At 47.4% G+C, this 16,972-nt stretch overlaps 1 protein-coding gene across 4 annotated transcripts in view; it reads right to left on the reverse strand.

The window, feature by feature from the left end:
* Positions 1 to 14,570, reverse strand: part of CTCFL (CCCTC-binding factor like) — a 33,021-nt gene extending 18,451 nt beyond the window's left edge. For 3 of the 4 annotated variants that reach the window (XM_023538759.2, XM_023538757.2, XM_010599453.2), the window contains exons 1-4: positions 14,016 to 14,570; positions 13,382 to 13,607; positions 2,009 to 2,179; positions 1,135 to 1,268 (exon numbers count right to left, since the gene is read on the reverse strand). In XM_023538759.2, coding sequence (XP_023394527.2) covers positions 1,135 to 1,268; positions 2,009 to 2,179; positions 13,382 to 13,607; positions 14,016 to 14,570 — 1,086 coding nt within the window. The remainder of the gene's footprint in view (positions 1 to 1,134; positions 1,269 to 2,008; positions 2,180 to 13,381; positions 13,608 to 14,015) is intronic. The other variant, XM_023538758.2, reaches the window with a different exon arrangement.
* Positions 14,571 to 16,972: the final 2,402 nt, after the last annotated feature.

Genomic DNA, 16,972 nt, shown 5'->3' on the forward strand with positions numbered 1-16,972 from the left:
GAAATTCCCCCATTTATGAAACACGGTTGCATCATTATTATATTTAGACTTTAACTGCTCCTTTAACTTAGTTCTGCTTGAGGGGATTGATGATCCCTTTCCAAATGGGCTCAAAACCAGGGTCCAGCAGGCTTCCTAAGAAGTGGTGGAGCCCTTAAAAACTAACTGCTAGAAACCGGCATTGAAAAGCAAATCGTAGGTCTCTGCCGTGATGTCTTTCACAGTACTGCTGAACTTCTTACCCGCTGCCATCAAGTCAATCCCAACTCTACAGGACAGAGGAGTTCCTAGGATTTTTCCTATGGTTTCCATAGGATTTCTTAGGCTGTAATCTTTATGCGTTAGGGCACAGTGGTTAAGAGCTAAGTCTGCTAACCAAAAGGTCGGCACTTCAAATCCACCAGCTGCTCCTTGGAAATTCTATGGGGCAGTTCTTCTCTGTCCTATAGGGTCGCTATGAGTCACAATTGACTCGGTGGCAACAGTTTTTTTTTTTTAATCTTTATGGGAGCAGATCACCAGGTCTCTTCTACTGCAGAATGGCTGGTGGGTTCAAACTGCTGACCTTTTGGTTAGCAGCTGAGCGCCTAACCACTGTGCCATCAGGGCTCCTTGCTAAACCTCTTATAGGGTATAAGCAAAACAATCTAGTGAACCGAAATGACATGTAGCTGAAATTTGAAAAGGGCAGTCCCTTTGTAACTAAAATTGCAAAATGGCTATGTTTAAATTTTCAAGCAAGTTGCTTTGTATCTGACCAAGCAGCACTGAGGTAAAAAAAAGTAAGCTACAAAAATTCGGCTAAAGCTCAGACTGGATTGGCAAATCCAGTTCGATTTTGTGGATGTGAGTTCTGCATAAAACACGAGGTGGGACTTTTTAACAAACGTGGGGGTTGTTTCTTGAGTACGAGTCATCTTTATTCGTCATTTGTACACCTTTATGTATTGGAAATCCAGTGTCCTATTTTAAATTTAGGAAGGAGATGGTTATTTCCTGTATTGATTTTATATGAATAACGTCTTTAATAAAAATCATTTTATGATGGAGTCGAGTGTTGGTCTAATGTCTAGAGCTTTGACGGCAGCTTCTCACTCCGCCAGCCTGAAGTGTCAGGGAAGGGCATGTGCTCACCTCCACGCTGGCATACTTGCACATGGAACACTTGAAGGGCTTCTCGTGAGTGTGTCTGTAACGCCTGTGCCGGATCAGCTCTCCACTGGTGACAAATGCCATGTCACAGTCGCCACACTTGTGCGGTCTGGTTCCTATAAAAACACACAGTTTATACTTGTAATACAAAATTAAGCCCCCAAATTTCCTAGGAGTTCATAACTTATAAATTACATTAAGCCTCTTGAACTCGTTGCTGTCCAGTCGATTCCGACTCACAGCGACCCTACAGAACGGAGTGTAACTGCTCTGTGGGCCTTCCAAGGCTGTAACCTTTACAGAAGCAGAATGCCACATCTTTCTCCCGCAGGGCAGCTGGTGGGTTTGAATTGCCGATCTCTTGGTTAGCAGTCCATTGCTTAACCACCGCACACCAGGGCTCCTCTATACTAAGCCCAAGATGCTTTAAAAATCAAGAAAAGGCTCTTTTAAACTATAAATATCAGTGACCGTTGAGTCGACTCCGACTCACGGCAACCCTGTGTGTCAGAGTGTATATAACTGTGATCCACGTGGTTTTCAATGGCTGGTTCGTCAGGCGTAGATTGCTAGGCCTTTCTTCTGAGGTGTCTCTGGGTGGACTTGAACTGCCAACCTTTTGGTTAGTAGCCGAGTGTGTTAACTCTAACCACCCAGGGATTCCAATCCATGTATACCATAGACATACGGAGGAAAGTTTTTGTAATATTTAGTAATTGTAAGCAAAATGTAAGAAAAAGACAAAATCAAAGTTTGAAATGAAGCGTTCTTTTAACGTAGATACAGGTGGGTCTGTGTTCTTACACGAGCCTTAACACACATCCTTTGAAGGAAACACGCTTCCCAGCGATTTCACCTGTGTGGGTGTTGACGTGATTTCGTAGCAGAGTGACGGTACGGAAAGCTTTCAGACAGAGGTGACATGTATGAGGCTTTTCATTGGTGTGAGTTTTCACATGACGATTAAAACTCGAAAGTCTAGCAGAGGTGAAGGTGCAGATATCACAACGGAAGGCTCGTTTTACTCCTACAGGAAGAAGATACAGGGTGTACGTGTTTGTAAAAATCTGTCTCCGGAAGCATATGTTCGAATTCCACTTAAACCCTTTTAACATCTTGGCACATCCCTTTAGCCTAATGTGGTAGCTCAACAATAGGATAAAACCCCAAAACCCATCTCCATCGAGTCGATTCCAACTCACAGCAACCCTACAGGACAGAGCAGAACTGACTCCATAGGGTTTCCACAGCTGTCTGTCGCCTTTATGGGAGCAGACTGCCAGGTCTTTCTCCCGTGGAGCTGCTGGTGGGCTTGAACTGCCAACCTTTTAATTAGCAGCTGACCATTTAACCACCGCGCTGCCAGGGCTCCTTCAACAATAGAATATGCTATTTGTATTGACAAGCTATCTAAACATTTCAGGACAAAATCTTCTTGGATGGTGGTATGGACTGAACTGTGTCTCCCCAAAACATATGTTGTAAATCCTAACCCCTATAAGTCGTTATAATTCCATTCGGGACTAGGGTTATCTTTGTTATGTTACGGAGGCAATAGCAGTGTAGGGAGTTGTCTTAAATCAATCTCTTGAGACATAAAAGAGCAGAGTAAGCAAGCAGCAAGCAAGCACAGACAGGGAAGACAGATGCCACCACATGAGACCGCCAAGGAACCAAGAAAAAGAGACAAGGACCTTCCCCCCCAGAGTCCACAGGGAAAGACTTCCCCTACAGCCAGCACCCTGAATTCAGACTTCTAGCTTCCTAAACTGGGAAAATAAATTCCTGTTTGTTGGAAACCCCGGCAGTGTAGAGGTTAAACGCCTGTTTGATAAAGTCACGCACTTGTGGGATTTCTGTTACAGCAGCACTAGATGACTAAGACAGATGGCAAGTAAGACATTTTCATTAGTACAAGATCAGTCATTTTCCGTCTCCAGCCGTATGGTGGACTAGGTACCCTGACCATCCTTCCTGCTAAAAAGAACTAAAAATGCTAAGGGAAAAATGTCTTTATGTTTTAGAATGCCTTACAAGTAGCGGGGGACACAAGATGAAGCTGAGTGCCTGCCCCAACTGGGGAGTTCAAGAAGACCAAAACCCAAAACCTTCCACTAGATTCTGACTTACGGCAACCCTACATGTCACGGAATAGAACTGCTTCATAGAGTTTTCTTTATAGAAACAGATCACCAGGCCCAGGTGGGTTTGAACCGCCAGCCCTAAAGATTAGCTGAGTACAGATCGTTTGTGCCCAAAAGAGATACACTTTCAGTACGGGAGTGCAGTAGAGATAGCCCACCCCAGCCTCTGCGTCCCCCACCCCAGTCGGGGACTGCAAGGAAAGTGGTGTAGAACAGCACCGTCCAAAACAACAGCCACTATCCACACATGGCTAGTTAAATTTGAAAGTGAAATAAAATAAAAAATTCAGTTTCTCTCTTGTAATCCATATTTTAACTGCTCCGTAGCTTTAGCTGTAGGGGGAAACCCTGGTGGCATACTGGTTAAGAGCTATGGCTGCTAACCAAAAAGGTCAGCAGTTTAAATCCACCAGTTGCTCCTTGGAAACTCTATGGGGCAGTTCTATTCTGTCCTATATAGGTTGCCATGGGTCGGAATCGAGTCGACAGCAATAAGTTTGGTTTTGTTTTTGGTATAGCTGTAGGGTCACTGTGAGTCAGAATCAACTTGATGGCAACAGGTTTGGTTTTCATAGCCACGTGTGGCGCGTGGCCACAGTACTGGACAGCGTAGATGCTGAGCATTTCCATCATCATGGAAAGTTTTAGAGGGCAGTGCTGGTCTAGAATCTTGGCATTGATAGAGGAAATATTCTCCCCAAAGAAGCTGGCTCCACAGGTGGTTTGCAGCCTCCACTAACATTTCCTGGGTGGTCCCAACAACATCTATGGGTGGATCGCCTTGAGATGGCCTTAGACCGTCAATGTCTGGCAGAAGCCAATACAAGGCACCCTTGAAAAACCCAGGCATCAAAGAATTGCCACAGGTGAAGCTCCAAAATACTACAAGCTCTCAGTGAATAAACAAGGTGCCAAAAGCGAGAGCGGCAGGAAAAAACAAACAGAAAAGTCAGACCTGCAAAAACTCCAGGTTTTCTCAAAACGCAAAACTCATTGCCATCGACTTGATTCTGGCTCACTGCGACCCTACAGCACAGAGCAGAACTATCCCATAGAGTTTCCAAGGAGCGCCTGGTGGATTCAAACTGCAGACTTCTTGGTTAGCAGCCTTAGCACTTAACCACTACACCATCAGGGTTTCCACTTCAGTCAGGTTTTACCAGTCTGCTGTCATGGAGGGCTGGACTTTTGGAGTTCCTCGCTCTGCCAGTTTCGCTGATATCCCAGCTGTGTTGTGTTTGATCATCCTAAAAAAACTTCAGTCCGGCCCCCCATGACAGCAGACTGGTAAAACCTGTCAGAATCAACTTCTGGAACTCTGGAAATGAATGAACCGAAAGCTTGCCACAACCTAACCCAGTGCCACTCAGTGCCATCGAGTCGATTCCAACTCATAGTGACCCTATAGGACAGAGTAGAACTGCCCCATAGAGTTTCCGAGGAGTGCCTGGCGGATTTGAACTGCCAACCCTTTGGTTATCAGCCCTAGCACTTAATCACTACGCCACCAGGGTTTCCAACCAGGGAAGTGCTTAGTCAAGAAAAACTGGCTGATCATCTCCATGAGAACAGATTTGGTGACAGGGCCATTTACCCTGGCCCCAAGCACTGCCTCCCCAACTCAACAGTAACCTCAAAATGGCAGCCCGAGTTCCCAGTACTGGTGCCAAAGACAGCAGAATGGGCCTCGTTCACAGAAATCGCAACCATTTGCTTTGAGCTGTCTTTTCATAGCTGCTTGGTCATTTTAAAGGAGCACTAGTGGCACTGTGGTTAAGCACTCATCTGCTAACAAAAAGGTGAGCAGTTCAAACCCACCAGCCGCTCCTCAGGGGAACGATGTGGCAGTCTGCTTCCATACAGATTACTGCCTTGGAAACCCTACGGGGCAATTCTACTCTGTCCTATAGGGTCACTACGAATTGGAATCAACTCGAAGGCAACAGGTTTGGTTTTTTGGGTCATTTTTAATCAACTCTTGCTCTTGTGATTTCACTCTCCTTTGTTTCTTTACTTATGTTGGACATTTATTTACTTATTTATTTTTATTGCACTTTAGATGAAGATTTACAGAACTAGATTCTTGTTAAACATTTAGTACACAGATTGTTTTATGACACTGGTTAACAACTCCATGACACGTCAACACTCTCCCTTCTCGACTTTGGGTTCCCTGTTACCAGCTTTCCTGTCCCCTCCTGCCTTCTAGTCCTTGCCCCTGGGCTGGTGTGCCCCTTTAATCTCATTTTGTTTTATGGGCCTGTCCAATCTTCGGCTGAAGGGTGAACCTCAGGAGTGACTTCATTGCTGAGCTGAAAGGGTGTCCGGGGGCCATGCCCTCGGGGTCTCTCCAGTCTGTTAGGCCAGTAAGTCTGGTCTTTTTTTTGTGAGTTAAAATTTTGTTCTACATTTTTCTCCAGCTTTGTCCAGGACCCTCTATTGTGATCCCTGTCAGAGTAGTCAGTGGTGGTAACCAGGCACCATCTAGCTGTGCTGGACTCAGTCTGGTGGAGGCCATGGTAGATGTGGTCCATTAGTGGACACTTCTTTTTATATTCTGGATTCTTAAAATTAAAAAAAAATTGAGAGATATTCACGTAACATAATATTCAGACAAAGTGAATACTAACCAAAAGAAAATCGTTATGGCTCTGTTCATATCAGACAAAATACCCTTTGAGAGAAGGAATTATTAGATAGCAAGAGGGTTACTAATAACAATGTTGTTGTTGTTGGGTGCCATCAAGTTGATTTTCGACTCACAGTAACCGCATGTGACACAGCAGAAATGCCTCACAGGGTTTCCTAGGCTGTAAGCTCTATGGGAGCAGATTGCCAGGTCTTTCTCCCGTGGAGCTGCTGGGTGGGCTCGAACCACCGACCTTTCAATTAGCAGCCATGTGCTTAGCCATTTGCGCCACCAGGATTCCTTTCACTAATAATCATAAATGGTTCAATTTCCCCAGAAGAGACAATTCTAAACTTCTTTGCATCTAAGAAGTTAATTTCAAAAAAACACAACAAAAATGGAAAGAAAAACCTACAGTGAGAGATTTTTAACATATGGTATTCGATCAACGAAGCAGAGAGACAACCAGTGAGCATCTCTCCAGGACGCTGTGCCCAACAACTCCAGAATAAGTATTCTTTGTGAGCACCAAAGCGCATTTACAGAATCGATCCCTATCTGGGCCGTAAAGCAATTCTCAACACATTTCAGAGCACCGGTACCTCACAGGCCTTGTTCTATGGCCACCATGCAATTAGGTTAGAAGTCAATAACAGAAAGATAACAACAAAATGCCCCTCGCTTGGAAGGAAAGAAACACTTCCAATAACTCAAGAGTCAAAGTGGAAGTCATAATAAAACTCAGGAAGACAAACCAAATGATAAAATACTTTCCAATATTGTGGGTCATAAAATCGAAAATTTAGAAAGAACTTTATAGTCTTAAACAGTTATATTCGAGATGAAGAAAAGGCTGAAAATTAATAAGCCAAGTAAGCACTTGGCCTAAGAAATCAGAAAAAGATCTGCAGACGAATTCAATGAAGGTAGAAGGAAGAAATTAAGATACCTTTAGGAGTCAATGAAATAACTATAAATGGATATCAAACAGGGGTCCAGGCAACCAGATGTCAGTTCTTTGAAAAAACTAGTACAACTAACAGTTGGTTAAGTGCTTGGCTACTAGTTGAAACGTTGATGGTTCAAACCCACTCTGAGGTGCCTTGCAAGAAAGGCCTGGCAATCTGCTTCCAAAAGATCACAGCCAAGAAAACCCTATGTCGCCATGAGTAAGAACTGACTCCACGGCTACTAACAACAACAACGATGCAATCGATGATACCTTGCCAAGACTGACTGAGAAAGAAACAAGAGGCACAAACCAGCCATCACAGACAGACAATATTAACTTCACTGGCTCACACAGCTCACTTCCAGCTGGGACAAAGATTGAAACGTGAAAAGCAAAACTATATAGCATTTGGAAAACAATATACAATCACGTATTTGCAGATTTTTTAAACAAGATTAAAAAAAAAAGTCAGAAAGAAAAATATTGGGAAATTCAACTACACTAACATTAAAATCTTTTTTTTTTTTAAATCAGAAAACACCATAAAGAGTAAAGCTACACACTAGGAAAAGCTATTTGTGACAAAAATAGTTAACAAAAAACGAATACCCAGAATTTGTAATAAACTCTTACAAATTGCTAAGAAAAAGAACAAGGGCCCAATAGAAAAACGGGCAGAAGACTTGAACAGGCACTTCACAGAAGAGAGTACCAGGAAGCCTGTAAACAAAAGAAGGCTCTCAACTTCACATGGAACCGACTGTTTTGGGACGCTGCTCAAAGACGAACACCCCATGACCAGGCTTATTCCACCCCTATACGTCAGGACACCCACGCAAAAACTGTTCCTCTGACAGTAACGGCAAAAACGCAGAACTGCCAACGTCCATCAGTCATGGTGTGAATAAATCGGTATAGCCAGAGAATTAAACACGGGAGACTTGGTCGCACAGTGGTTAAGAGTTATGGCTATTAACCAAAAGGTCAGCAATTTCAATCCATCACTCACTCCTTGGAAACCCTAAGGGGCAGTTCTGCTCTGTTCCATAGGGTCGCTATGAGTCGAAACTGACTCTACGGCAATGGGTTTTGGTTTTTGGATAGCTGCTCATGACATAGATGACTTTTAGGGACATATTAAATGAGAGAAAAAACCACGTTGTTTAGGGACGCAGGCATTTGTGGTCAAACAATAAAGAGGAGCAAGGGGATTGTAAGCATAAAATCTGAGGGCAAAGGGCAGGCACGTTATTCGAAGGGCATCCAGGGCGTGTCAAAGGTCACAGTAAATTCTTTCCAAAACTGGGTAGAAGGCTGTTGTTGTTGCGTACCGTTGAGTCAGTTTTGACTCATAGTGACCCGATGTGACAGAGTAGAACTGCCGGTAGGGTTTCCGAGGCTGTAATCTTTATGGGAGCAGGTCACCGGGTCTTTCTCTTTTGAAGCCACTGTGTGGGTTCGAACCACCAACTTTTCAGTTAGCAGCTGAGCACTTAACTGTTGTGCCACCAGGGATTCTTAGGTAAAAGGTACACAAAAGTATAGTTTGTTGTATTACACTTATACCTTATATATATTTTATTCATGTTTTGTAACTGTTGCTGTTGTGTGCCGTCAAGTCGATTCCGACTCACAGCGACCCTACTTAACATTTAATGAAAACAAAAGTTAAAAAGACACCTTCACACAACCGGATCATGCCAAGAGATGTATGAAAATCACCTCTGTTAGAGTCCACACATGGCCAAAAAGCAAGCAAGCGAGATCGTTCTGAAGTCAGGCTGTGAATACTCAGGTCAGGATTAAGACTTCCTGAGCCATGCACAAGGACCCTCAGATCCCACCTGTGTTACCAGTGGCATCTCTAGGGTTGGCATCACCCAGTGCGGTACCTCACGGTGTCACCCCCCAGGGACCTCCTCCCGTACCACACCCTACAAAACCCTTAGTAACGTTTTTTGTACTAACGTTACTAGTAAGTCATAACCCCCATTTAGCACTCCTTTTCCTTTAATTACTACTTCATTTCTCAAAAAAACTATTGGTACAGGCTCACAGATACTAATTATCACATGTCACAGACTGAATTATGTCCCCCAAAAATGTGTGTATCAGTTTGGCTGGGCCATGATTCCCAGTATTGTGTGGCTGTCCTCCATTTTGTGATTGTAATTTTATATTAAAGAGGATTAGGGTGGGATTGTAACACCCTTACTGAGGTCACATCCCTGATCCAATGTAAAAGGACATTCCCTGGGGTGTGGCCTGCACCACCTTTTATCTTACAAGACATAAAAGGAAAGGGAAGCAAGCAGAGAGTTGGGGACCTCACACCATCAAGAAAGCGGGGAGCATCCTTTAGACCTGAGGTTCCTGCACTGAGATGCTCCCAGACCAAGGGAAGAATGATGACAAGGACCTTCCTCCAGAGCCAACAGACAGAGGAAACCTTCCCCTGGAGCTGACGCCCTGAATTTGGACTTCTGGCCTACTCGGCCATAAGAGAAGAAACTTCTCTTTGTTAAATCCATCCACTTGTGGTGTTTCTGTTATAGCCGCACTAGATGACCAAACCAAACCTGTTGCCATCAAATCGATTCCAACTCATAGTGACCCTACAAGACAGAGCAGAACTGCCCCATAGGGTTTCCAAGGAGCAGATGGTGGATTCGAACTGCCGCCCTTGTGGTGAGCACCAGAAAAGCTGACAAATTCAGCGACAATAAAAACACCAGCAGCAATGAAAACAACAGCCAGTGTTTGTAGCAGGTGCAGACAAACCACGTGATTCAAAATGTCTCTGTAATTGGGTGATACTGACAGCTCTGACTAGAGCGGACTAGAAGGTCTGAAAAATAAATTAGGTATATTGTAGGCATATTGACGCATGTAAATTGGTCTTATGAAAAATGTTTTTGTCGTTTCAAGTAACTACAGGGCTATTTCTATTAAAAAACAATAAATTTCTGCTGAAACACTGTACAGACATTTTATAGACTGTCAATTGGTGTCACCCCTTGACGGTGTCACCTGTCCCGGTCTGCACCCCCCCCCACACCCCCAGGAACATCATTGTGTGTCACAAAGCACCTGCGAACCCCTCCCACATCAGTGTTCTCAGGTGGCATCTCAAGGCTGAAATGTGGAGGCAAACGCCTTCATCTGGACTCAGAGCGCTCAGAAAAAGCACCTCTGAAAGGCTGCTGCCGTCCCAGTGCTTTGGGTTCTAGACCCTGACCACCCTGGGATACTTTACAGTTCACCTTAACTGTGCTGGTTTTTGTTAGGTGTCATCGAGTTGATTTCGACTCTTAGCAATCCCATTTGGCAAAGCAGAACTGCCCCATAGGGTTCTCTAGGCTGTAATCTTTACAGGAGAACCCTGGGGGTACAGTGGTTAACAGATCAGGTGCTAACCAAAAGGTTGGCAGTTCAAATCCACCAGCTCCGTGGAAGCCCTATGGGCACTTCTACTCTGTCCTGTAGGGTTGCTATGAATCAGAATCGGCTCAAAGACAATGTTCTGTTTTGTTTTTTTAATCTTTACGGAAAGGAGCCCTGGTGGCACTTGGCTCCTAGTGGTTAAGGGCTTGGCTGCTAACTGAAAGGTGGTTGCTTAGAACGCACCAGCTGCTCTGGGAGAGGAAGATGTGGCAGTCTGCTCCTGTAGATTACAGCCTTAGAATCCCTGTGGGACAGTACTACTCTGCCCTGTAGGGTGACTTGACTGTAAGTCGGAATCTACTTGATAGCAATGGGTTTGGTTTGGTTCAATCTTTACAGGAGCAGACTGCCAGGTTTTTCTCCTGCAGAGCCGCCGGGTGAGTTCGAATCGCAGAGCCACCAGGGCTCCTTTAAATGTGCTTCACCAAAGAGATTTTTTCCGTTGCAAATTTATAATAAAATACTAACAGTGGCCATATCTGGGAGGAGAGATTATGACGATTTTATTTTTTTCCTTTCATCCTTCTCCATGTTTTACAAAGCTTTGCCAGAGATCACGTTTTCTTTACATAATTTGAAAAAAAAATAAAAAGCACTTCCCTTTCCTTCTATACTACTGAACCTTGTGTTCCCCCTCAACTCTTCATGCATTCCTCTAAAATCTTTTGCATTTATAAACCATTCTGGTGACCACTAAAACTGTATCCACACAAAAGCTGAACTAGAGACCTGAGATAACGATTCAGGTAGCCAAATACCCACAACTCCCGACAACCACTTTTCTAGTTCAACTGTGCCCCCATAACGCAAGGCTTGGGTAGATTTCCGCAGTCCAACGCTGAACAGGAAAAGAACTTTGAGCATGCATACAGCATGCCTACTAGTTAAATCATTCAGTAAAGACATTCTGGTGTGTTCAAGGCGGTAGACAGTACACGGAGCTCAAGACCGAGGCTATGAGCTCAGCATCCCATGGGCATTCTGGTCTGTTACTCCGTCCCTAGCCAGGGACTGGTCTTGTGCATTTGTAGTTAGCCACAGGGGAACAAAACAAGAAAATGCAGATATATTAGGTCGAAGCCCTAACCACCAGCAGAAAGCTATAAAACGTAAAGCCTAGTGGCAGTGCGTACACAAGCTGATCTCCAGTCCAGGCCCAGCTACTTGGCTCCACCTAGCTGCTGTTGGGCAGGAGGGAACAGGCGCCCAGTGTTGACAGCTAGGCCTAGAAACGGGGGCTTAGGGGGTGAAATTTCTTGATTTAAACAAGCGAGAAGCCAATACAAATGAATCCTTTCTGAAGGTTGGATTCATCCTGTGGGCTGCTGGGATGCAATCTCCACTCTAATACGGCTTTAACGGCTTCAAGGAAGTCCCTGAGTGGCACAATGGTTTGCAGTTTGCGATCGACTACTAACTGACAGGTTGGCAGTTCCAGCCCCTCAGAGGTGCCGCAGAGACTTGCTTCCATAAGAGATCAGAGTCAAGAAAATCCTAGGGAGCAGTTCTACCCTGAAACACACGGAGTTGCCATGAGTCCCAGTCGATGCAACAGCGATGGGTTTGGTTTTTGGGTTAATGGCTTCAAAGTCCTCTCTAACCTGACCTGACTTACCTCTCCAAGCACTGCTCCCCCCGCCCACCCACGATGCCCTCAGACACAGCAGAACTACCCATACTTTTCCAGAGCTACACGCAAAGGCCATTTCCTGATGCCTGGAACGGTGACACCCCCCCACCCCTTACTGGCTTCCTCCCCAGCCTTCCCAAAATGGCTCCTTCCTTAGAAACGGGCCTCTGCTGCCCCCTGCAGGAAGGATTACTCCTATCCCCGCCAGCACCTGCTCTTGCCTGCCTCAGTCAGGGGTCACCAGAAACCTGTACCAATTGCCCTCGAGTTGATCCTGACTCATGGCGACCCCATGTGTGTCAGAGTAGAACTGTGCTCCACAGGGTTTTCAATGGCTGATTTTTTGGAAGTAGATCACCAGGATTTTCTTCCGAGGTGCCTCTGGGTGAACTGAACCTCCAACCTTTCAGTTAGCAAGCCAGCGCATTAACTATCTGTGCCACCCAGGGACTCCACATACTGTCTTCTAATTGCTTCTCCACCCCGCCCCTGTGAGACTGCAAACTAGGGGGCAGAGACCAGGGCTCAGACTTCTATTTCGCGCCCAGTGTTTTGCAGGAGCACTCTTACCATGCTTTTAAAAACATTTGTATGCAACATGCAAAACCCTTTCGGATTTGATTCACAATACACAACACTAGTTTACAATTTATTCCATTTCCTGACTTTCTGAAAGCAACTAAAAGTCAACCCTGGTGGAGCAAATGCTTGGCTGCTAAACGAAAGTTCAGCAGTTCAAATCCGCCTAGTAGCTCTGCAGAAGAAAGACCTGGCAATCTGCTTCTCTAAACATTACAGCCTAGAAAACCTTATGGAGCAGTTCTACTCTGTCACATGGGGCCACTATGAGTTGGAGTCAACTCGACAGTACCTAACAACATAACAACAACAAAAATCAGCCACTTAAAACTTCAATTACCCTGTCTGTACTGGGCTGAATACTGTCCACCCCAAAATTTACATCTACTTAGAATCCATGAATGTGACGTTATTTGGAAACAGGGTCTTTGCAAATACAATCAAGTTAAAATCAGGATTAGGGTGGGGTCTCACTCCAATTCCAGGTGGGGAGATTCGGAGACGTCCATACACAGGGGAGATGGTCACACGAGACGATGGAGGCAGGGACTGGGGTGCTGAAGGTACAAGCAAAGAAACGCTAAGGAATTCCAGCAACCACCAGAAGCTGGAAGAGGCAGGGAGGGATCCTCCCCTAGGGCCTTCAGAGAGAGCATGGCCCTGCCCACACCTTGATTTCTGACTTCTGGCAGCCAGAACTGTGGAAGAATACAGCTCTGTTGTTTTAAGCTACCCGGTTTCTGGTACTTTGTTACAGCAGCTGCAGGAAACTCATACACTCTCCTTTCCATAAAAAAAAACCCGCAGACCACTTTAACGTAAAATCTCTTGTACAAGATGAACTGGCCTACCCTTTGTCTTTCTCCGTTTTTTTGCAGATTTGGGTTTTTCAACACTAGCTTCACTGGGCGAAGGTTTATCTTCTCGCTCTTCCACATGCAAGCTGGAAATTGTCAGGACAATCTCGTCACTTCCTTCCTCACCTGGCCTGGCCTCCACGAGGAAGAACTGCTCTTCTGCTTGCTCGGGGAGTCCTCCTCCCACCGGCAGCTGGGCCGCCTCCTGACCTCCCTCCAGCTACCAAACAAAAATGAGAATTCGAACAAATGCAACGCTCTTCATTACAATCTGATTAAACTCTGCCTCGGTCCAACTGTGGAGTACATAATGAAAACCCAAACTTAAAGAAGTGTGGCAAAGCATTCATTGCAACCCAAATGCTGAGTATTTAGCATCACAGGTTTGGTGGTAAAACACCACATTTTTTTTTTTTAACCCAATGCACTTTATAATATTCTAATTAGTATAGCTTTTTAAACCCTTCAAAAGGAACATAAGGTCTTCCGCGAAGTATTTTTACTGGTTGTGAATTTAAACTACAAGATAGCCTGTCCATACATTGGACTGCATATAAGGCAACTTAAAAAAATGGTTTTCATTTTTTTTCCCCCATGAGAAGGGTCTGTTTGTTCAAACCAGCTCTACCCTTACCGGTCCAGTACTTCCCGCCGGACTCAAGGCAAATGTGAGGTCCTCACTGGCCTCCCCGCTTTCCTCCAGCACCTGGAACTGCACCACCTCCGTCTCCTGCAGCGAGTACAGCTCGTCCTGGATACTGATGGTGACACACTGGTGCACGGTCGGCTCGGGCCCCTCACCCAGCGGGGGCTGCAGCCACAGCAGCGTCGGCAGCCCGCTGCCCACCGGCTGCACGGTCACCTGCACCTCGTCTTGGGGCTGTGCCGGCAGCCAGCTCATCTGATTCATCGCCAGGTCTTCCGAGGTGAGGTGCACCGTCTGCAGCGTCAGGACGTGCTTCTCGCTGTCCTCCATGGAGGCTGACACCAGCTCCAGCTCTCCCTCGAGGATTCGGGGCAGCAGGGCCCGGGGGACAGCCTGGGCCTCCATGTTCCCGGGGCTCAGCCACTCCCTCACTCTGCACACCCCGTCCTCTTCCTCCCGGGCCTTTTCTGAAACCAACTCCAGCTCTTTAATTTTGGTGAATTGATCAGAAGGGACAGGGACTTCGGTTGCTGCCATTATGACTGGGTCTGCTGGAGAAAGCTTAGTCTTAGTAGGGATCAGGCGGTGGGGGCTGCCCGCCTGTGGGATCCAGCAAGGTTTGGGCCTCAAAACGGGTTGGGCCTACTAGGGGTAAGGACTAAACACACTTGGTCTAGGCCCGGGAAGGGCTGAGCCTAAGTAGGATTTAAGCTGAAGCAGGCTTTTGCCCAAAGGATTCTAGAATGGAGAGCTTTGGGGCTGAGCAGCTTCTGGAAAATGCACATTTCTAGGCCTATAAGGTTTGGGGCTTGATCAGGTCTTTGAAAAATGCACGTTCCTGGGCCTAGAAAGTCGGGGCCTGATCAGGTTGGAAAATGCACATTTTAGGCCTAGAAGGTTTGGGCCTGAGCAGGCCTCTGGAAAACGCACATTTCTAAGCTCTGCAAAGTTGGGGCCTGAGCAGGTCTTTGGAAAACGCACATTTCTAGGCTCTGTAAGGTTTGGGCCTGAGCAGGCCTTTGGAAAATGCACGTTTTTGGGCTAGAAGGTTGAGGCCTTTACAGGCCTTTGGAAAACGCCACCTTTCTAGGCCTAGAAGGTTGGGAACCCGGCAAGCTTTCCACCATCGCACAATTTCAGACTCTGCAACGTTTGAACCAAGCAGGCTTTAGGGGTGGTGGCCTGAGGTCCACACAGACCTGGCGAAGGTGGTCTGAGGCCCCGCAAGCACATTCTGCAGGGTCGGGAACACCCCGCCCTCCCGGCTCCGCCGCAACGCCGCCCACGAGCCCTTCCCACGCCCACGCCAGGAACAGCCCGTGCGTGCAGAGCTGGCCCAGAGTCGCGAGGCGCCCTCACCACGAGAGGCGTGGCCTGAGCGTGGCCCGCCCCGTCCCGCGTGGGCTCCGCCTCGTGCCTTCGGCGCCGAGTGCAGCTGATGCCCCCCGAGACGCTGGTGCGAGGGGCCAGGTGGCAGTGCGCAGGCGCGGGAAGCGGGGCACGGGGATGTAAGGGGCGGAGCCAGGGCAAGGGAGGATCTTAGGGGGAGGGGGTGCCTAGTAGGGACCTGGAGGGGGCGCCCGACCGACGGGGTGGGGAAGCTGACAAAATAGGGATCTGGGCAGCGACCTGAAGGGGGTGCCCGAGAGACCGGGGGAGAGATGGTCAAGGGCAGACTGGGTGGAGGAAGGTCCTGGTGGGGAACTTGGAGGGGGCGCCCTACGGAGTGGGTGGGGGAACTAAGACGATAGAGACTTGAGGGGGGAACTGAAGGGGGCGCTGAGAGACGGGGTCAAGGAGATAGAGAGGGTAGGGACAGGGAGGGGGGAGGAGGAGCCTGAGGGGGAGCCCGAGAGTTCCGGGGGGAGGGGGGAGATGGACACGGAGAGAATGTAGCGGGGAGGGGAGACCTGGAGAGTCTGGGGGGAGCCTGGATGGGACGCTGACATACAGGGGAGCGGGCCGGAAGGGAAGGAGGGACCTGGCGGCGTCTCCCGGAACCTGGGGGTGTGTAAATCTGTGATGGGGGGAGAGGTGGAGGGGAGAAGGCACGAGGGAAACTGGCAGACAGATGGGGAAAAAGAGGGACCCGAGCAGTATGTGTGGGAAACAGGAGGCAGGATATAAGAAAGGTTAAGTGGGCAAGGGGGCTCTAAAGGGCAAATAGTTACTGAGAAGGAAACCGCAGGTGTGAAGAGATACTTGCCCGGGTCCTGAGAAACCCTGGAGGGAGCCAAGGACTTCGTGATCAAACATGGACGGGAGAAGAACCAGAGGGAACACACCAGGGGGCGGTGGGGGGCGACAGCGGAGATGAGGAGAAGGAACAGCTAGGCCCAAGGAGGAGATGGGGGCGGTGTGAAGCGCAGAAATGGGCAGGGGAGAGCGATGCGGAGAAGGAGAGGGTGGCCTGAGGGGCGGCCGTGGGGGAGGCGGGACCACCCGCTGGGCCTTGGGTCTCTCCTGGCTCTTTTGTTGGTGGCGGTAGCGGCCATAGAGGCGGCTCCAGTTCGTGGCGACCTTGTGTACCACAGAACGAAACCTTGCCAGGGCCTGGGCCGTCTTCATAATCCTTGGTATGTTTGAGCCCGTTGCTGCAGCCATTGGGTGAGTCCGTCTCATGGAGACTTTATAAAATTCATTTTAAAAGGGCTCATTGAAGGCTGGTGGGAGGGTGAGGGAAAGTAAGGAATGAAGAAGAAATCGAGATGAAGAGAGGCGTTTAACGGGAACAGTTGAAAACTCAAAGGAGGAAAGCAGCCCTCTGGGAAGGCTAATGGAGCCAGGAAGAATGACCTGGACCAAGAAAGGACTTTAATTTCGCCAGCAACCTAAGTGGATTCTTCTGTCACAGCCAGGGAATTTTCTACATCCCTAAAAGTGCTTTCTGTATGTTTGCCCCTTCTCCACAGTTTTTTGTGTTTTATTTCACATTCTTG

The sequence above is a fragment of the Loxodonta africana genome, chromosome 24 (assembly GCF_030014295.1).
Source record: "Loxodonta africana isolate mLoxAfr1 chromosome 24, mLoxAfr1.hap2, whole genome shotgun sequence".
NCBI lineage: Eukaryota > Metazoa > Chordata > Mammalia > Proboscidea > Elephantidae > Loxodonta > Loxodonta africana.